Source organism: Eurosta solidaginis, chromosome 4, assembly GCF_040869045.1.
Source record: "Eurosta solidaginis isolate ZX-2024a chromosome 4, ASM4086904v1, whole genome shotgun sequence".
Taxonomy (NCBI): domain Eukaryota; kingdom Metazoa; phylum Arthropoda; class Insecta; order Diptera; family Tephritidae; genus Eurosta; species Eurosta solidaginis.
The window spans coordinates 189,523,417-189,546,220 of NC_090322.1; the positions used below are offsets into that span (position 1 = coordinate 189,523,417).

The window sequence follows — 22,804 nt, forward strand, 5'->3', positions numbered from 1 at the left end:
ATTTCTTTTTTCGCCCAGTTCATTTTGATATATAGAAGTCTATATCTATCTCGATTATCTTATGCCGTTTCGGGGTACCGTTATGCAATTAATATACTCTGTGAGCTCTGCTCAGCTGAGTATAAAAATATTTGCCCAATCTGGAATGCATATATGTAGATTTGGATATGACCGGAAGTGTTGTAAGATTTCCGCTGCATATGCAAAGACCATTTCGAATCTGTCGGTAAAAACAAAAAATGCTTAAAAAACAGACCTTATCTCAAAACCGCTATATGGTATCACCACTAAATAAGTTCATGGAACCACTGTCTAACCTTTTAAACGAGCAGTGTTACTACCTAAACTTCGGTAATATAGATCAGTCCTTTGATTCGACGATGCATCGGCGGTCCACCAACGACTTTAAAAAGGAGTCGATTACTTTTTGTAAACTCCTTTTTATGAAGGGATGCTGTTACCATGCTCGAAAGAGCACTTTCTTACAACGAAATGTATGTCATGTATGAATCCCCTACGAAATGATCTTCCACCATCAATTTCCCAGGGTTCAGACTTTTTGAAATGTCATTTTTACTAAAACTTATTTCAATTTTATCAAATTAAGACTCTGAAGTGGAGTGGTTACAGAACTAATTAAAAAACTCTTCTTTATATTTCCATAAATAAAGCTCATAGATAGTCAATTCAGCTGAGGAATTTCGACTATTCAAATAAGTTACGGTCTAAAGTTTTTGTAAAGAGGCCTGCAATTTGTAAACTGTACTCGATGATGGTGACATTTTTGGCACCCCTTGCTTAAACAGACTTAATATGGCACCTTGCAAAGCGTTGCGTATACATCATCTGTTGTAGTGCCAATTTTAGCTTGCGAATCTCTGCAGTGACTGGGCAGCCATACAACTCGGTAAGTGAAATATCATTGCTACAAAACTAGTTTTCGCTAAGATATTGCTTATTATTCTAGTCTACGACCCTTTTAAACATCCTTTACATATAAAAGTGGGTGTGGTATTCAACCGATTCCGTCTATTTTTACTAAAAATATTTCCTGCTATAAGGAAAATATTATCACCCAATTTTATAACGATCCGTTAATTTTTCTTCGAGTTATGGCACACAAAACATAGAAAATTGCTTGATCAAAAAAGGGCCACGCTCATTTTCAAAAATCTGAATTTTTAGCTTCCTTTGTCATAATTCCACTTGGGAGATGAAACATCATTGATATAAAGCCCTCTTTAGCTTAGTTTATTCATATTCGAATAGTTGAGCTTAGTTTATTCATATTTTTATTCGAAGCAATCCTTATAGTAAAGGCGAAATTTGTTATGATAATTTTAACAGTTTTTTTTTTTATTTATGATTAATAATATTTGTCAAATTGATTTTATCACAAGTTTGCAGTGCTACGCCACTTAATGCAAAACAATATATATTTAATTATTTAATTTTTATACTCAGCTGAGCAGAGCTCACAGAGTATATTAATTTTGTTCGCATAACGGTACCCTGTAACGGCATAAACTAATGGAGATAGATATAGACTTCTATACATCAAAATGATCTGGGCAAAAAAAGAAATTCATTTAGCCATGTCCGTTCGTCCATCCGTCCGATAACTTCAGTAAATTTTGAGGTATCTTGATGAAATCTGGTACGTACGTTCCTGGGCATTCATCTCAGATCTCTATTTAAAATGAACGAAATCGGATTATAACCACGCCCACTTTTTCGATATCGAATATTTCGAAAAACAGAAAAAGAGCGATAATTCATTACCAAAGACAGATAAAGCGATGGAACTTGGTAGGTGGGTTGAACTTATGACGCAGAATAGAAAATTAGTAAAATTTTGGACAATGGGCGTGGCACCGCCCACTTTTAATAGAAGGTAATTTAAAAGTTTTGCAAGCTGTGATTTGGCAGTCATTGAAGATATCATGCTGAAATTTGGCAGGAACGTTACTCCTATTACTATTATATATTCACACCCCGGGCAAAGCAACATCAAAAATTTTAGAAATAAGATTTTTCAATTAGAAGAAAATTTTTCTAAGCGGGGTCGCCCCTCGGCAGTGTTTGGAATGCGCTCCTGGTGTATTTCTGCCATGAAAAGCTCTCAGTGAAAACTCATCTGCCTTGCAGATGCCGTTCGGAGTCGGCATAAAATCATGTAGGTCCCGTCCGGCCAATTTGTAGGGAAAATCAAGAGGAGCACGACGCAAATTGGAAGAAAAGCTCGGCCTTAGATCTCTTCGGAAGTTATCGTGCCTTACATTTATTTTTTTTATCAATAAAAATTTGCAAAATCGGATAACGAACACGCCCACTTTTTAAAAAAAAATAATTTCAAAAGTCAAATTTTAACAAAAAATTTAATTTAATATCTTTTACAGTATATAAGTAAATTATGTTAACATTCAACTCCACTAATGATATGGTACAACAAAATACAAAAATAAAAGAAAATAGCAAAATGGGTGTGGCTCCGCCCTTTTTCATTTTATTTGTCTAGAATACTTTTAATGCCATAAGTCGAACAAAAATTTACCAATCCTTCTGAAATTTGGTAAGGGCATAGCTTCTATGACGATAACTATTTTCTGTGAAAATGGGCGAAATCGGTTGAAGCCACGCCCAGTTTTTATACACAGTCCACCGTCTGTCCTTCGGCTCGGCCGTTAACACGATAACTCGCGCAAAAAACGATTTATCTTTACTAAACTTAGTCCACGTACTTATCTGAACTCACTTTACCTTGGTATTAAAAAAGGGCGAAATCAGACTATGACCACGCCCACTTTTTCGATATCCAAAATTTCGAAAAATGAAAAAAGTGCCAAAATTGTTTACCAAATACGAAAAAAGGGATGAAACATGGTGATTAGATTAGTTTTTTGACGCAAAATATAACTCTAGAAAAAACTTTGTAAAATGGGTGTGACACCTACTATATTAAGTAGAAGAAAATGAAAAAGTTCTGCAGGACGAAATCAAAAGCCCTTGGAATTATGGCAGGAATACTGTTCGTTGAATTACATGTTGGCACCCGACAAATGATGTTCTGGGTCACCATGGTCCACATATATCTCGAAAACTCCTCCACATATATAAATAAGGGCCATTCCCTTTTAAAATACCCATTAACACCTTTCATTTGATACCCATATCGTAGAAACGCATTCTGAAGTCACCCCTGGTCCACCTTTATTACGATATCTCGAAAAGGCGTCCACCTGTAGAACTAAAGCCCACTCCCTTTTAAAATACTCATTAGCACCTTTCATTTGATACCCATATCGTACAAACGCATTCTAGAATTATGGCCCACACCCTTTTCGAATACTCTTTAATACCTTCCATTTGATAATCATGTCATAGAAACACACTCCAGGGTTATCCTAGGTTCATTTTCCACATGTTGATTTTCCCCTATTTTGTCTCCAAAGCTCTCAGCTGAGTATGTAATGTTCGATTACACCCGCACTTAGCCTTCCTTACTTGTTTTCTTTATTTGTATTTTAAAACACTATCAACCCATTCTGTCAGTTAAACCTTTTATTTGTATTTTTAATTCTGCAAAAAAGACAGGTACTGTGTGTCTGTTTATTGTTTTATTAAATACTTTTAAATAAAGTCGTTAAATAACTGTCTCCTTGAATGTGCAGTTGATTCCAAAACTACGCTACTAAATAATGAGTGTTTTAAAATTTGCTCGCAAACTTCCGCTTGCCTTCTCTGCTGCACATATGCATTTTACTGGAACCTTTGCTTTATTTTATCACCAATACCAAGTGTAGTAAAACAGGTATACAATGTGAACGAAAATTTTGCAATCTTAAAAAAAGATTATTTTTGTTAATAAGAAAACATAAGAGTATGTCGCTCCAGTTGCTTACCGATAAGTTGGTTGTCAAATCAATTTTGAACAACTTGAATGCGGTGAAAGTAATTCCTTCCTGAGCACGTTGCATAAAATAAGGAATAAGCTTGCGAGTGTGTTTATCCAAAGCTAACCAGTTGCAGTGAAAAATCGCTATAGGCAATTTTTCACAATCAGCTTCCAACATTGATGCTTGATAACAGGTCGGTACGGTTTGCATCATAACGCATAAGTAATATGTAACGGTAACCAGTTGATAGCCACTATTGGCAAATACCAAAATGTTCAACATGCAAATGCACAAAATAATAGCAGCGACTGTAAATTGTGCGAACATAGTCAACGAAACAATAGCACGTACACGCTGCGCCACACTGGAGTTTTAAATTTGAATCGTGAATAATTGAATTTATATTATAAACTAATAGATCTAATTTACTTACTCTAATAATTCCTTATGAGAAATAACAATATCAAGCAACTCCTTGCGAGTTTCTTCTTCGCTGCTTTCAGGATTCGTTCCTAATCTTAGCACACGATCCGATAATAAATTTATATGTGTGCGTATGGCTCTCATATAAATTGCTGAATATGAATCATTATTAACTTGGTTTTGAGTTAATATCATTGTGTAAAAAATTTGAAAGAGAAAACTTAAAATATATCGTAGATTCGTATATGGTATCAAATCTAAAAATGGCAACCATAGATTTAAAGGCAGCTTATTACTTAAAAGCGCCAAAATATACGTTAAAATGGCATACATCCAATACATGACATAATAAATACTGAAAAAACGTCTGCAAGTCACAACACAGTCTCGTATTTTTGCGTATTCCCCCGGAAGTTGATATCGTTGATCTAAACGCATAAAAATTTCATCGACACTTCTTAAACGCTCTGCATTAATTGCAATAACAAATGCTTTGATCGGCAGAGTTACCGTATTAAACGATGCTTGCAAATTTGAGAGCACTTCCATAAAAGGCAAATACGACAGGCCTTCCAAAGTCCCCACCATAAAAGCAACGGGAGAAATGAGTACACACAGCCGAAATAGGAGCACATGATATATTAATGATAGTCCAGTTTGTTTATCGGATATCGTAGCTATTATTTTCCATGCTTTAAATAAAAGCTTAAATGAATCAGTGGTTGAATAATTGGCTTTATCACGTCCAGCAAAGAAATTTCCAAAATTTTTCATTTTATTTTTTGTTTGTGGAGAAAGCTTGAATTGAAAGGAAGATAAAAATTGTAAACACAATTACTTTTAGATGAAGGGGCAAACTATGTAGAAAAACAACTAAGGCATTCACAATGTCTCTTATTTAGCGAATAAGCTATGTTTTTTTTTTTTTTCAAATTTTATATTGAAAACCATGAATACTGTTTACATGGTTTTCAATATGAACTTTACATAGAATACAACACTCTCAGAAACTGCCTACACATCTTCGCTGCTAATCGTCCACCTTAAGACAAATGGGAAAAAACACAAAACCCCTTTAAGGCAATAATTGATGAGAAGGCATTGATGAGGACTTTTCAGGTTTTATTTATAGGTAGCGCAACTGGTAGATGTCGTCCTGCTCTAAAATTGATTTGCCTACATTTAAAAAAAGATCCTCCCTTCTCCCTACTACTATTTATAAAATCCTTGTCTACTTTTTCTACCCTTGCAGGTTTACACATATTTCCTCCTTCCCTTTCTCTCTTCACTTCTCCCTCAAACTCTCAATGCTATTAAAATTGCAACTCTTGCTCTCACTAGCAATTGCACTACTTCTCCCAAATAAATTTCCGCTTAATGGTATCTTTTTAGCAAATATTGAATATCAGCTTACTTTCTTACTTTATTTAAATTTTTCCATTCCCTTCTCTCCCCAATTTCCACACCCACATTCACTGCTATTAGCACTCGCAATTCCACTCCTACTGCTACTCTTATTCCTACTACTACAGCTACTTCCACTCCCACTACCCCTGCCACTCCCACTCCCACACACAACCATTCCCATTGCCACTCCTACTGCCACTGCCGCTCCCATTTAGATTAACCCCTGCTATGATCCTTGAAACAGCTCCGAAACAGACCAGAAAAAGATCCCGAAACTGTTTCGATGCGATTATGCTAAAAATTGCGGAATGACTTTAATACTAAGCCGAAATCAACCATAGATAATTACGAAATGATCCGATCATAGCCCTAATATCATTCCAATTATATATAATACACAATTTGGAAAATAATTCAAAATTATACCTACAAGGAGTTTCAAAACGATCCGGAGTAACCACGAAATGAACTTAAATTTATACAAAGAAAGTGCCGAAATTATATAGAAATAGCTTTAAAGTTATCCAAAAAATGATCTGGAAATGAGCCGCAACTCAAAATAGTTTGGGCGACAGTCTCTATGAAGTGCAAATTATACATATTCAATGTGAAAGTTTAGATGGACGTTTGTTTTTGTTTGCGGCTCCAATACGCCTAAAAAATTTGATGACGTTATACAAACAGATCAAAGATTTACTGGTTATATTTGCTTTATAAAGAGCGATTGACTCTATGTGAACACTTAATTACAAAATTATTCATAAATATTCCCGAAATAGTCTTGAAATATTCCGAAAAAATTTCTAAGTGGAGAGGCAATCGTTTAGAACAATTTTTGGATCACTTCGAACACAATGCGGAAACGGTCCGAAATATTCTAAGAAATAACCATATGCATAATCTCGAAAACAGATCCAAAATTATCAGACAAAAAACTTCTGAGCACAGTTAATAAACGTTCCTTAAATAATTTTGAAAAAGCCGCAAAAATATCTCTAAACAAAAACCGAAACAAGTTCTTAATCTTAAATCCCATACAAAAACGTGAAATGGTCTAGAAATATTCCTCAAATAATCAAGAAATAGCTTAGTAGTTATCCTTTAAACAATCCCATAGTGGTCGAAATCATCTCAGAATACTCCTGACTATCCAGAAAATAAACGAATCATAAAATAAATAAATTTCAAATAAAATATTACTCAAATAATTTTTAAATCCCCCGCAAGAAATTTTGAATTGGGAGGCAGGTGCCTTGCACACTTTTCTAAAATTTGTTTGACCTCCATACACTAAATGGTCTGGATTAAACAGACTCATGGTTAAAACGTTTCTAGACAAATGGGTTCCCCTGCTCCTTTTTATTAGTCTAAACTGAAAAGACTCAGAGCTATAAAGGTTTTTAAAAACGGTTTTTGGGGGATTACACTTCATCAATCTCTCTGATCCATATTACAAACAACATTGTTGTAGCTGATATACACTCAACAATTTTTTTTCAAAAGTAAGAATAATTTTTCGCATGAAAACAATGCAATTTTTGAAAATACAACGAAACATCACTTAAACTATTAATGGAAAGTTTCTTCGATATAAAAACATTCGTATATTGTGTTGACGAAAATATTTCTATGACGAACAATCAATCTCAATTTCTATGTTCAGATAAAATTATCAGAGATTAACAAAACCTAGAGAATGGGGGCTTAGAAGATAAAGGGTGGGGTATAATATTACTCACTACTCGTCATTTGGTCTGGCTTTAGCCTTAGTGACCTAGAACATACTATGTCAAATAGTCTTAGAGTAAAATATAATTAAAACAATTTCCAAGAGGCACTGCGAACTTTGCTTTAAATCCCAACCGTTTTGACCACAACATACCCAATATCATGATAACTTCAAGAAGATTGAGATTATAACGATTTTTACCTGATCCTTCAAGCGGAGCGGCGGCCGCTTTCTTCCTCTGCTTCCACATGCGTGTTTCGATAAACATACCCTTTTGGCCGAAGCCACATTAGATGACCTAGCCAGCGTAGCTGCTGTGTTTTTTTTCGCTGGATTATGTTAATTTCTACATAAAGATTGTACAGCTAATCAATAAATCCTCCTTGGTACTCGCCGACTCGGACAGAAGAACTTTTTTCTTGACCACTCCCAAAGCTACATCATCTGATGTTGTCATGGTTCATGCTTCTGCACTTCATATCAGGGAGGGTACTATCAGTGACATTTAGAGCATAATTTTTGTTTGTCAAGAGACTACCTTACTGAGTGATGATTCCGCTTTAGTTAGCGCAGTTTGTAGTCCCCTCCCTATGGGCTGGCAAATAACACTTATATTCTCGTCCGAATTTTTTTCGCACAGAAGCTATTGCGTGTGTCTAACTAACTCCTCGCTGCCATATTTGAATAGCTCCGGGGACAATTTATCAGAGCCCGAAGCCTTGTTTTTATCTGTTTTTTTTATTTTATTCTGTATTTTTATCTGGTTATTCTTATTTTGACTTCATCATAATCTGGTGGGAGAACACAGATTCTATCATCATCGGTTGCGGCCACCATATACGAGGGCAGAGAAGTGTTTTCTCCATAGCCTAAATACTCTTTCCACACCAGATTGTCGTTTTCGTTCTTAAACTTATCACCGAGACAAGTGTGATTCTCCAGTGGCGAAATTACTGGATTTATGGTGCGATTCCAGCCCTCGAAGTCTAGCTGTCCTTTTTTTTTTTTTAGTTACTTTTAACTGCGCAGATGAAGGTGCGTATTTTGGCTGCAACCAGCAACTTAGTCATCAGAGTCGATGCTAAGCTCTCGACAGCGTTGTAGCTTGATAAATATTTTTATGTATTACACTCGTGCTTTAATGTTTCGGGCACCGGCGAAGTGGATCAGCCACAGTGTGTTGAGAGAGGCTCAATTTTGGAGACTAAGGTTACCGACTGTGGGGCCGAATTCACCTGCTTTTCTCACTCTAGCGTTAAAGTCGCCAAGAACGACTTTTAAATCATACAGTTCTAAAAGGTCGCAACATACGTCTTTTACCTCATCGTCCTTCTCCACCGTCGAAGACGAGAAGCCAGTAATTTTCACAGAGCTGCAGTCATGGTAAGGAAACACCTATGCTCGCATGTGCTATGCAATTTCAGCACCGAAGGCCTAGCGGTGATCGCAAAAGAGGGGGGAAAACCGTCCCTTATCCCGGCATCCTGCTACATGGCCCATAACTTAAAAGTTCCACCAGAGGAGTTCAAAAGAATCAAGAAGAGCGCAGGAAAGAGCTTTTCATAGGCGTGGATGCGAATACACATCACAGTACGCGGAGAGGGGACAATATTAACGAAGGAAGTGAGTCCTTTTTTGCTATATACTACCGAATATTCCACAGATTTTGGGCCTACGTTAAGCAATGTGCTTGATATCACATTGAACTCTGAACAGGATATCTTGGCGAATGAATGGAGGGGTCTTGACACGCCATCAGAACATGTATATATTAGCTGCATCATCCCCCCAAAAGAGGATAGAGAAGGGGAAAACGTTTAGAAATCCTAGGGCAACGGACTGGTATACATTTCAGAAATGTGAATCAGGAAGACTGGAGCAGCCTAAAGAGGTTACCACCGTAGAGGAGTTGGAGAAGTGTAACCACTTCTTGTCAAAGGCGCTGACTATTGCGTACAATAGAGCTTGTCCCCTGAAAAGATTCAAGGGGTAAGGAAAGCCACCATGGTGTAGTAAGTAGCTGAGTATTCTTAGAAGGAAGGTAAAAGAGAGTTTTTTGTATTATTTACTAGGAAATATAAGGTATCTAATTGGATTTAGCCTAAGCTTTGAAGAGAAGCCCTATAAGAAAAATATTGCACAAATTATCTTGAATTTATAATAAATAGAAAGTGTTCGTGCCAACTCCATGTGGAACAGAAAGCGAAGAAAGCCTCCGCGGCACTGTATGCATGCAAAAGCATTTTAGAATGCACGTGGGGCCTATCACCCAAACTATCTTATTGGGTATTTATTGCAATAGTCAAACCCATATCTTACCATGAAGTTCATTTTTGTGAACAAGCATACAAAAAGTACGTATACGAAAACAGGGTATGCATATTATGAATGATAAGCATAACAAAAGCCCTAAAAACTGCACCGAAAAGAGCATCGCATGCTGTTCTACACATCTCGCCTGCAGACCTTAAGGAAAAAATATCGCATTAGCAACTGCAACAAGACTTAAGGCCTTATATCGAGCAAGCGGAATATATGGTCCCGTAGCTGAGCTTCTAAAGTGATCTTGGTAATACAATTGAGCCGGTGGGTTGGTGCCAAATTAATGGAAGGACTCAGGTCTTTTTTTTACTGTATCGATCCAGAAATAAGGAGATGCTACATTCTGCTAGATTACAGCAGCGTTGTTCAGGCGAAAATTATAGCCGTCAAGAAAGTAGCAGAAATTCTGGAGGAAGCGTGCTTAAGCTGCAGTCGCGTCAAAATGCATGTTGATAGTCAGGGGCCAATTAGGGCAATATTTTCATACAGTTCTTCATCAATAAGTATCCTGGAATGTAAAGAAGCATTGGAAAAACTTATTAAAGAGACAAAAGGTAGCGAAAATGGTAACGAGTTGGCGAAGTAGGGTGCAGCATTCGCTGAATCAACGGTAGACGTTCCAATCCGTTTAGGAGAAATTAAAAGGAGACACTAGTTGCATATGATCCATCAAGCAGGAAAGGCATGGACAAAAGCGTGGTCTGCGGAATTTCTATTTCATGAGCAAATCCTACGATATTACTCTATGCGGAGGATATGTTATTGACCGGCCAGTACAACCTAACCTTATTACTTTTTGAATTATGAGCTTTCAAAGTTGATAGAAATTGTGCCGTGGGTGAGCATGCTACAGCTAGCAACAACAGCATTCGAGTTAGCGGCCTTTTCTGGCGGAGCATCATACATGATTTTGAGCTCAATCAATTGCTTGATCTACCTCGCAGCGTTGACTTTAAGCTGCACCATTAAGATTAAAAGTTTGCACTCAACATTTTTTCATGCATACCGAATTGAGCCTTTAACTTGACATTTTTACATGGAGCTTAATCTCAGCTTTTATACATGAGGTCACTTATTTATTACTAAGCCAGCAGAGAGTAGAAAGCGAGCGCAAAAATATGTGTAGTCTAGTATAAATATGCATTGTATTCACATGTATGTATATACACACATCTATACTTAGCACTTACACATATGCACTTAGCAAAAATTTTAAAATCCACCCACAGCAGCTGCTCGTTGCTCAGTAAAACGACGATATCCTTCTCATGTTGTTTCTAAATGTTCCGAAAAGGATAAACACTCAATGTGTTGCACCAATGCAGCAAATATGTTGTCATCGACCGAAAAACAGGCAGTTAAATATTCGAGCAGTACTGCATATTTGAAATAATAAAAAAACAAAAAGAAAACGAGACATGAATTTATACGCAGCTTGATTGTTGTAAAGCGAAATGGCAAAAGGCGCTCACATATTTACAAATTTACTTATATAAATGATGGTGGGCGGTATGTGAGTAAAAGCGTTGCAGAGATGACTAAGCCCCTCTACAGATGCATATTACACAGCGCAGAGCGTTTCAAGCTGTCAGCCAACAGACAAACGTAATATTTAAGCGTTTAATCCGGGAATACAGTGCGCTGTTGAATGAAAATCTGCTAAAGCTACTGAGCTATATGAATATGTGTGTATGTATGTGCGAGATGAGAGAGGCTCAAGGACATGTGAATCGTGAACATTATACACATACAAACATATATATTTATTATATTCATGTAATATTAAGTGCTACAGTGTCATTGCATTAGTGGGTATTGCATTTAACATGATGCCAGTTGGCAGTTGAGTGGTCGCTAAAAACTTGGAAGGATATAAAATGAATTATGTACATATATGAGTATGTACTTACAAACATGTTTGTTCTATGTATTTATGTAGATGTTTACATTACGCATTTAATATTTAGCACATCCTCCTTTAGTTCGCTACGGTTTATCCTAATTTAAAATTAGTTCCCAAGTAATCTAAGACATTGCATATTATTTTTCCCATCATTATCATTGATTGGCGCTTAGCCACCTAAGCGGTTTTGGGCGTTTCGTAACAAGCCACGTCAGCTATCCCTGTTTCGCGATAACTCACACCAATTGGGAGCATGAAGTGAGGTCAAGTTTTCCTCCACCTACCTCTGCCAGCTCAGTGGAGGTTTAATTCCCCCTCTGTTTCAAAACTGCGGTGTCGACTGAAATACTTTCTTGACCTGAGCGTCTTCGACCTTTTACATAATATAACCAAGGCAGCAAATCCTTTGGGTTATTATTTGCTGCACTATCGCCATGTCTGGTTGAAGCTCATACAATTCATTATTATAAATCTTTCGATACTCGCCGTCGATATCAAGCAATACATCAGGAAGATAATGATGTTCGACTTGTATAGCGTGAATTTTGTTCGTCGAGAGAGCACTTTTACTTTTCAATTGGCTGCTCAGTCCAAAGTAGCACTTGTTGTTAATGCTGGTTTCCAAATAGGCAAAAATGTTCAGGGTCTCGAATTTATATCCGTCAACAGTGACGTGGCTTCCAAGATGCGAATGCGCCGATTCTTTCTTGCATGTCAGCAACTACTTCGTCGTGTCCTTATTTACCGTAAGACCCACTTTTTTTGTTTCCCAATCTAGTCCAGGGAAGTCAGAACTTATATCGAATTTTCTTACTTACTTAATTGGCGCTTAACCGTCTAAACGGTTATGGCCGTCCAACAAGACGCGCCAGTCCCTCCTTCGCTCCGCCAACCGGCGCCAATTGGTCTCACCAAGGGAGTTTAAATCGTTTTCCACCTGGTCCTTCCAACGGAGTGGGGGCCGCCCTCTACCTCTGCTTCCATAGGCGGGTTCCGATAGAAACACTTTCTTGGCCGGAGCATCATCTTTCATTCGCATAACATGGCCTAGCCAGCGTAGCCGCTGCGTTTTAATTCGCTGGACTATGTTGATGTCTGCGTATAGCTCGTACAGCTCATCATTAAATCTTCTTCGGTACTCGCCATCGTCAACGCGTAGAGGTCCATAAATCTTTCAAAGAACTTTTCTGTCGAACACTCCCAAAGCCGCTTCATCTGCTGTTGTCATCTGCCCCATATTGTTCAGCCTCATTCATGAAAGGTATGAAGTCCCGTCCTTACTTGTTTTTGTTTTTCACATTAACCAGTACGTGAATATTGATGGAATTTTAACACTCACAGTTTAAGTTTTTTATTTTTATTTGATGTCAAAAGTAATATATATTGTGCGAGCACAGGTCCTGTGTATCCCCTTTTGCATTGGCGTTAGGTGGCACTGATATACTGAAAAACCCAGTTTCTCTAATGGCCTTCGTGGCAATTTTTTTCTTCTATTTTTCAAAGAGGAGCATAGGAAGAAGACGGCGGAATAACACAAATCTGCCGGAGTTGCCTGCTTTCATTCTGCAAAGCAATTTTCTGACGGCCACGTCGAGTTGAGTTCGCCTTTCGCCATATGCCAAAACCTAATTAAGCCTTCTTAAAAAATCCTTGCGCAATTTCTGGATGGCTGCATCAAATATACAAAGAGCTCTTCCGTTGCTTATGATATAGTTTTCGACTTAAAGAATATTGTGGTTGTTGTTGTATTAACAGTGAGAATATTGTGGTAGAATGTAAATACATATTTTAAATAAAAGAACTAATTTCCTTTAATTATTTTGATGCATTCTCTTTAATTTAACTAGTGAAAAAACTCTTATGAAATGGCAAAGAAATCTCCCTCTCCCTCACATTCATAATACTTACTTTTCTCCCGTAACCGGTTTCCGCTTTTTCGAACATTTTTCAGAATAGGAGGAAAGGGAGAAGGGAATTTTTATTTAGGATGCGAGGAATGGGAGAAGGGAAAAAACTCGAACGGAATTTTCGTTTAGAAATGGGCTGTTTGCATTCATAAGTATCAGTGAGCTGCAATTATTCATCTTTTAAGGTTATTAGTGGACTAACCAAAAAATGAGTATTAGTGCGTATGCAAACAAAGAACATCAAGCACTTATATCCACTAACACACATTTACATAGGCATGCTTCGTAAAGTGAATAACCGCTCATAAGCCACGAAGCCGTTCAGTACTCAATTGTCTTATTGAGCAAGAAAGTCAACTGTGTTATAGGGAAACACTAATTGGAATAAGTAAGACTAATAGTGCAATAAAATGAATATAGCCATATCAGTCTTCTGACGCTAGCAACATAACGATGTGCACGAAACTAAACTGAATATAGCGCCAAAGTAAAACCGATGATAAATGAAGTATACAGTGTATTACACACGAAATCAAAGTGCTACTGAGTTAAAGCGACTATGACATCATTTATACTCAACAATGTCATATATGTATGAGACATATGCGTTACGGGGCACTCGTATGTATTTTCTATTTTATGTGTTAATCACTCATAGTATTTGTCTGTACTTGACTAAGTACACATTTAGACACAATTTTTTGGCTCATGACTAAGTGCACTAATTTTATTGGTACTCAAAGCAGATCTCTGATAAGTAAGTACATACATACATCCGTATTGTACGACCAAACACTGTACCAAGAGTGCGTGTGATACGCGCTTACAATACAAGCGCTGAAATCAAGCTATATAAATATTAGGTTTTTCATTCGTGCTCGCCACGTGTTCGTGTATACTAACACATTCTCAATTTGGTAATCGTGTATATGTAGTGCTGCCCACCGCTGATCATGAGTCACATACACGGTTGCCACACAATATTTTCATTTGGGACCAAAATTCTTCGAAAAAAGAGGACCAGATCTCAAAAAAAAAGGACCAAATTTTAGTTTTTTTTTATTGGTATACAAACAATACGGCAAATTACTAGAGTGTCGTATTCGTTGTAAAAGGGAAACATTTTAGGATGTTTCCGTAGTTTCCTATATAAAATTTTAATAAAGGAGACTTGGCTTTATTTCAAACTGCGCAAACAAAAATAAAGTGTACGTTTAGGTGTTACATTTTCATATTTCTTGGATAAGTATATGTCTTTCACCAACCAAACGTTGTGAACCTAGTTTTGCTTGATTGCAATGAAATAAAATGTATAGCGCATGTTACGGTCTGATGTTATGGTCTACGGTTACGATCCACTTGGAAGCGTTTTCGTGCGAACACACCTAGTGACTGGTGATGGGACCAAAAAGTTGCGATGCAAAAGTATCGAAAGAAACAAAGAAAAGATCGACGATCACTAGCGAGAAAAAAACCACGAGTTTCCCGGTAGAAAAAATCGAGAAGGACAGTACAACTCATTGAGGATAGTTTCTTTGCATTTTTGTATTGCGGCCATAATTTTATAGCCCCGAATTCGGCTCGAGTGTGTTATTCACTGGCAAGGGAGTGGATCCCACATAAAATCCTTAATCGTCCAGACTGCGCACGCAACCAGGCTTATTTACATATTTTGGTTTGTTACGCAAGGACAAATTGGTGATTTGTATGAGCGTTTCTTATATATGTAAAAAGAGGAGGCCGGGGCAAATAAGAAGCGCACTGTAATTGAATGGAAGGTGGATATAAAAAATTCTACGCAGTCCCGCCACATAAAACGATTTGACATTTTACAAGCAACGCACAAGTGTGGCAGCTTTTCCCAGTATAGCAACCAAACGCGCTACCAACCGCTATAGCGCCAACGAAACACCAGTCGGGCCCACCTTGCGTGCAAAACCGCGCGCAACAATTAGCGTGGCGCCAACAACCCCACGAGGGCAACCACCACCCACTGCGCCAACCACCCTTGTCAGTGCCCGCCACCACCATCGGCGCGCCTCCGCGCGCACGCTACCATACTCGACGGCGCATCTTCTAGCGCGACAACCATCAGCGCACGCTACCCTACTCGACGGCGCCATCTTCGAGCGCAACAACCACCAGCGTGCTATCATCATCGACGGAGTCATCCAACAGCGCCAACAACCCCCAACCACTGGCAAAGACAACAACAGCAGGGCCACATCCATAGGCCTGCTGCAACGAACCCATATAGGCCTGCTGTAGCATCGACCGTGGCAACAGCAACCATCAGACCAGCCGTGACATCAAGACCAATATAATATAATATAATAAGATTTATTTCTTTACTCAATGTTGTATTGTAGTTACAATTACTCAAATCCACTTCCACACCAACGAAAAATACGCAAATCAATAAAGGTTTGAGTTTGCGCTGTTATCTTTGTTTAAAAGCTGTTGAATACTAAATAATTATTGTTTGAGAAAATTTTGTAAAAACTTCCTATTAAGGTTATCGTCTCAAGGGGTATATTCACGATACATACATACGTACATACATATAAAGTGTTCAATAAAAAGGTGTAATAATTGAATTTTTATAAAATGCGCCTTTCCCAGATTTTGTCCTACTGGTATATGCATATATACGTACATAAAATACTTATAAATTTAACTTGTAATTACATGCTATGTATAACTTACTTACGAACATCTGCAAAATGATAATAGTAATAAAGAATTAATTTGGTAAAACTTAAATAGAAAAAAATTAGAATTAGAAATTAAGATTTAAAATAGATTTTAACTGGTAAAATAAATTAACTTGTTTGAATAGAAACAGGAAAGGAATATTTAAAGTTAGAAACAAGAATTTTAAATGGATTTGAGATAGGAACATAATTAAACTTAATTAAATACGATTTAATATGGATTTTAAATGAGAAAATAATTCAATCTTAATTAAATAAACAATGAAGAAAAATTTAGAGATAGAAATATAAGATTTAAAATGGGAAGAAAATTAAATTGAATAGAGCAAACGATACTTAATAGAACTTGAAGGGTAAAGTTTAAAAAAATTAAAAGCAAGGCGGACCTGAAATGAATTTGTAACCAAAAGAAGGAAAAGACAACAATTTAAGTTTTCGTCGGAAATATAGATGTACATAGATATATAGACACCGCAATAAAGATAGGTAAAACAAAATACAATAAACTTACACTAGAATTATCAAAAATAAAATAAATCTTAATAAGGTAAAATACAGTAAAATAAAATTTAATGAAATAATTATTATAAATAGTAATAGTACGAACACAATAAAATAAAATAAAACACATCAAATTTTAATTTAATAAATCAGAAACGAGATAACTTAGAATTAAATAAAATTTGATAAAATAATAAAGAATATAAATATTAATAATGAAAATACAAAATGAAATAAACTAAAATAAAATTAGATCAAATCAATTACAATAAAAATTAAACTAAAGGTACCAAAAAAATAAATGAACTATAATAAAATGAGGTTTAAGAAATAGTAGAGATTATAAATTAATAGACGTAAAAGAAAAGTAGAGTTAAAATTAATCTAAATCCGATTGAAATAAAATAAGATTAAATTAAATAATAAGGTATATAATTTCAGTCTGATAACAGATAAAAATTTACGTCCTACTTTACTTTGACAACAATAGCACCTGGTAGAAAAAACAAAGCAAAATCAGTAAATTCCTACGGCACTGACTGTAGAAGTAAAGGTATGGCGTAAAATTTCATCTGACATTGCCCTTATATCGTATATTAGTTTGATACAGTGATACACTTTTGGAAAACTTTTGAATTACCTTGTTGAAAGAAATTATCAAAGGCGGATTTTTTTCAAAAATTTTTTTTATATATCTTTTCATGAATTTGATAGTTGTAAGCTAGGAAATTGGAAAGTAATTGTAACCCCCTTTCCAATTTATCTAACTTAGTGAATAGGAGCAAAAAGGCAAACGTGTTAAAATTATGGAACTAGCAACCTTTCCTTCAAAAGGGAATATTTTTTCCCCCTAATAAGTACTGTCTTTACTTTTAAGTTGGTAGCTTTAGATAACAATTGCACTTAGTTATAAGGCCCTTGTTCAAGTACATTCTATGAACTTGTGCTCTAATAAAAGCTCCATTTAAGATTTTTTTCTTTGTGATTGCTAAAAATAGTAAAACCTTGCCAAAATTATGAAGAAAAGGTTTGCCAAAAAAATTGAACAGATTAAAATAAACCGGGAACCGTGGGTTTTAAGGTCAAGGCCAGATTATATTTGAAAAGTGGTTCGCCAGGCTCATAATCAACCACCACTTTATAAAATTTCCCTAAATTAATCGCAATTTCGAAATTTAGAAAATTTTGGCTCTAGCCGAAACCTGCATTTCTTTTCTTTTTCTTCTGCGCAACTTGCAGTATTCGTAGTTGTAAATTCTTTAAACTCCTAACTTTTCGAATTCGTCCGAGACGCGTTCCATTGCCAGCACTTGCTTGTAGTATTTTACTTCGGTGGACTAGGAAGCCATTTATGAACGGCGCATATAAGCAGTTTGGCTTTGCCCTTATAGCCCATGCCGAGCACTTTTTCTCTTAGTAACCTTTGTTCATCTTAGTTTTACTTACGTAATGAATACTAAATAAAATTTGTAAATAAAATGGGAATGCGGTGTTCTTGTTCATTTAGAAGGCACGTAGGGTTTACAGGTAAGGGGCCACCGAAATATGGGTGCGTCGGTGGCCATGGTTTTTGAGGATGGGTATATGCACCGCGCGTCGCAACAACACCCGCGGCGCCCCCAAGATATATTCGGCCCTTTTGTTTTTATTTTAATTTTCAGCATTTTTTTTATTTTCAGAGTTAGTAACCGGTCGTTTCCGGTTCGGTTAGTTTTTTTTTTTTGAACATTTTTTTTTTTAATTTTCGGTGTTTTTTTGAATTTTAAATTTTGAATGTTAACGGTCTGTCCGTGACATCCGGTTCGGCCGGATGTTGTTTTATTTTGTATTGATAAGCGTTTTGAGTCGGTCTCTGCGCTTCTGTCAGGTTTTTTTGATTTTGACAGTTGATTTTGAATAGGCATGATAGGAACTTTTTCTGTTTATGGCGCAGGAACAGTAAGGTTGGCAAGGACCCGCCCCAGCCGACAATGACTAGCCAATGTGCACCACCACATCATGCCGACCGCCTTCCTTACTGCTTCCATTGTAAATGCGATTCCATAACACGCAGTTAGGTTTTAGTAAGGAACGGTTAAAAAGTTTGCGTTGTGGCAAACTCAGTAAATCGTAAATGAAAGTAAGCAATTATGCTAATGCTATTTTTGTATATGCTTACTTTTTCCCTAACAGTTTAAACTTCATACCAGAGCCTAGATTCAGTAAGTGTGAGTTTTGAATTCAGGCTAAAAATCAAGCGTCTTAAAAGTTTCAACTGTGTAATAACTGAACCGGATTTATCGGATTTTGCAAGCACCTACGGGAATAATTTCACACAAAAAACTTCTTCCGAAATGAAATCTTTTTTGCATTAGCTTCAAAAGCTGAATATAAAAATATATTTTTTAATCGCAATTCGTTCCACATTTATAAAGCTATCATTTTCAAAAGGTATTTCTGCCTTACTTCCGGTTAAATTATTTCTTGGCACAAGTACTAAGCTTCCAAGTATCTTAAGTGGCTTTACACTACAATAGTCCTGGAAGGGTGAGAAAGACTTAAATATCGACGTTTCAAACGAAAAGTAGCGATTTCAAAATGTTTGTATAGAATTTTTTTGTAAAAAATTTTAAAGGTATTACTGTTTTTATTGCTACATACATATAGGTATTTCTCTTTGTTTGGAACAAATTGGTCACAAAAATATATCACGAAAAGAACTTGATAACCGAGCGAAATATCTATCCACTAAAACACGTATTTTTCTGATAAGTCCGCTGTTTCCTCAAAAATTAATGACAATGTATTTGCCGGAAAATTTAACACTTCTCTTTTTAACGCCTCGCCTAAATTATCTTCAATGTGAAAAGTCATTGCTTTGCTACATTTTATGGACAGAGCGATTTTCGTGGTAAGAATTCCATTGAAGTAAATTGAAAACTATATGTGGGTTAATCATATATGTAATACTCCTATATTGCTAATAGAAAATGCTCGTAATGTGTTTTGAATTCGAAATCAAAACAAGACAGCCTATAAAATGTTTGTGATAGGGCTGTGAATTGTATTCGGATTTTTCAACTATTCGGATATACCGGATATACGAATAACCGGATAGCTAAGCAAAAAATCCGGATATCCGGATATCCGCATTCATAAATGGTAAAACCGGATATCCGCAGTACGGCTATACGGATACGTAAACGGAAAATCCGGATATTCGTATGTCCGTATACTGGAATATAATAGTTGAATATCTGCATATCAGAATTGAAGGAAGCAAACATCGAAAAATTATTCACAAAATATGTTTGTAGATTATTAAACTAACGTCAAAAATTAAAAAGCTACAATTTTAAAAACAAGTGAAAATAAGGACAGTGCCATTTGTTTATATTGTGAAAAAACGTACATCAATGGTACAACAATTTTTTGCTTGCACTGGATATCCAAAAATACGGCTATTAACCGGATCTTCATAAATCCGGATATCCGGATAGTTTCACATACGAATATTAACCGGATATCCATGCCGTACGGATTTTATCCGTGTCAACCGATATCCGTATGGAAATCCCGATATTCGAATATACGGATAGTCCCAGCCCTAGTTTGTGATTGTAGCATCATAAGTGTGACAAAAAAATTTTAATTTAGGTACATTCGATTATTGAATACGAAAACAAAAACGTTTGGGAATATACCTAGCCTTTTGTAGCAATATAGGAGTATTACATATATGGGGTTAATAAATTTGTGGCAAATTTTATGAGCATTATATTTAATTTTTGTTTCAGTGAAAAAGAAATAAAAGTACCAATACCTAACCGAAAAAGGACCAAAATTTCGAAAAAGGGACCAGCGGACCAAGTGGGGTTGGAAGGGACCATTTTTGGTCCAAATGAACAATTAGTGGCAACCGTGGTCACATGTATGTTTATTATTTCCGATGATTTTATTTTGGAAAAAATTCAATGCCAATTCGTTTCATGGCGGAACGATACAAGGTGGCAGCATGGGTCAGCTGATTATAAACTTTTTTTATTTGATTTGAGACATCAACTTCCGGCGCAGTACGATTTTGACATTTGTCCATCGAATTTACAAAAACAAAATACATGGAATTTTTATTTATGTTTGTAGGTATGTCACCATGCTGCCACCTTGTATCGTTCCGTCATGATTTGTTTAAATGCTATTTTAATGAGCGATACTTTATTTAAGTCAACAAAAATGCTTATAGGCTAACAAAGTAAATAACTTCTTCCATTGAAATTTTACAAGCACATTTAAAGTAAACACTTTGAAAACGTCTTGGTTGCTCCTAGGACTGATAAGTACCAATAAATGTGCCGCACATTGGGCAAAAATGATTGGCATTGCGACAGGTATCCATACAATATGGAAGGCAACAACAACAACTGCGTAAACAAAAATATTATACAAATAACTCTTGTTTATATGTAAGTAATAAGAGACACTTCCTCATGTAAATTTAACGATTTATCCGCCAGATAAAACATTTTTCGTTAAATTTCACATGAGGGAACGGGCCTCAGGGTGTTAAATTTTCAGGCGATTACTTCATGTGTCCTATCTTAAAGGCGGCTTTTCTGTGGAAAACTATGAAATTATGCCGTTTAAAAAATCTTACTTAGGCACATACATATATTCATCTGTAAATTGAATTTCACTTAGAAATGTTAACACCCTCATTTACGACACAATTAAACTTACCCAGTCCACGTTAACAACAAGCATGCCAAATGTGTTTTTGTCGTTGAACGGTGTCTAACCGTCGTCTTAACCACACATTTGCACTGTGGACAACGCAATTGCGTTGATTGTGGGCCCACTGGTGGATTCGGATTGGTATAAATGGATGTATACTGCGGTATTGGTGATTGACCGGCCAATGGCACACCACTGGGTCCAGGTTGTTCGGTGATCGAATTATTAGTTTCCTTATAAGCCGGCGGCGGAGCTGTTGGTGTATTCAGTTCAGATGGCAAATCATTACGAATTTCATCATAAAGATGCTTATTGTATGCCATTTTTTAAACCGAATTGGGTTTTTTATTTCGCGCCTTAAACGAAAGTTTTTAGTACAGTGGGTAAATTTTTAAGCGTCAAATCACCAAATTGTGTGAACGTTTGATAAATACTGATGCACAGCTTAAAATTGTATTAGCATATTGCTGTTGTTTTTGAGTCAGGAAGTAGTTTCAAACTACATACGCGATGCACAGTGGGCGAAATAACACAGTTTTTTCGAAAAATTATAGTTCTTTGTTTCGTGTAATAAGTTATATTCTACTAAAGGAGAAATCGCAAGGGGCTCTTAGTAGTTATACTCAGCTGAGCAGAGTACCCTGTAACGGCATAAACTAATCGAGATAGATATAGACTTCTATATATCAAAATAATCTGGGCGAAAAAATAAATTCATTAAGTCATGTCCGTTCGTCCGTCCGTCCGTCCGTAAAGACGATAACTTGAGTAAATTTTGATGAAATTTGGTATGTACGTTCTGGGCACTCATCTCAGAAAACCGAAAAAGTGCGATAATTCATTACCAAGGACAAATTAAGCGATGAAGCTTGGTAAGTGGGTTGACCCTATGACGCAGAATAGAAAATTAGTAAAATTTTTGGACAATGGGCGTGGCACCGACCACTTTTTAAAGAAGGTAATTTAAAAGTTTTGCTAGCTGTAATTTGGCAGTCGTTGGAGATATCATGATGGAATTTGGCAGGAACGTTACTCCTGTTTCTATATGTGTGCTAACTAAAAATTAGCAAAATCGAAAAAAAAATTATTTTCAAAGTCAAATTTTAATAAAAAATTTAATATCTTCACAGTATATATGTAAGTAAATTATGTCAACATTCAACGCCAGTAAAGATATGATGCAACAAAATACAAAAATAAAAGAAAATTTCAAAATAGGCGTGGCTCCGCCCTTTTTCGTTTAATTTGTCTAGAATACTTTTAATGCCATAAGTCGAACAAAATAGTAAGTC

General features: G+C 36.2%; 2 protein-coding genes across 2 annotated transcripts; both read right to left on the reverse strand.

The window, feature by feature from the left end:
* Positions 1 to 3,664: 3,664 nt before the first annotated feature.
* Positions 3,665 to 15,710, reverse strand: LOC137248747 (odorant receptor 43b-like). The gene is made up of 4 exons (XM_067779654.1): positions 15,513 to 15,710; positions 4,330 to 5,117; positions 3,903 to 4,260; positions 3,665 to 3,840 (listed from the first exon to the last, which is right to left on the reverse strand). Exons 1-4 carry the CDS (start codon positions 15,708 to 15,710, stop codon positions 3,760 to 3,762), a joined length of 1,425 nt encoding a protein of 474 aa, XP_067635755.1. The 3' UTR covers positions 3,665 to 3,759.
* Positions 15,711 to 20,995: 5,285 nt separating this feature from the next.
* On the reverse strand, positions 20,996 to 21,932 carry LOC137248707 (lipopolysaccharide-induced tumor necrosis factor-alpha factor homolog). Its single transcript, XM_067779619.1, has 2 exons — positions 21,519 to 21,932; positions 20,996 to 21,202 (listed from the first exon to the last, which is right to left on the reverse strand). The coding sequence occupies exons 1-2, from the start codon at positions 21,833 to 21,835 to the stop codon at positions 21,106 to 21,108; spliced, it is 414 nt and encodes a 137-aa protein (XP_067635720.1). The 5' UTR covers positions 21,836 to 21,932; the 3' UTR covers positions 20,996 to 21,105.
* Positions 21,933 to 22,804: the final 872 nt, after the last annotated feature.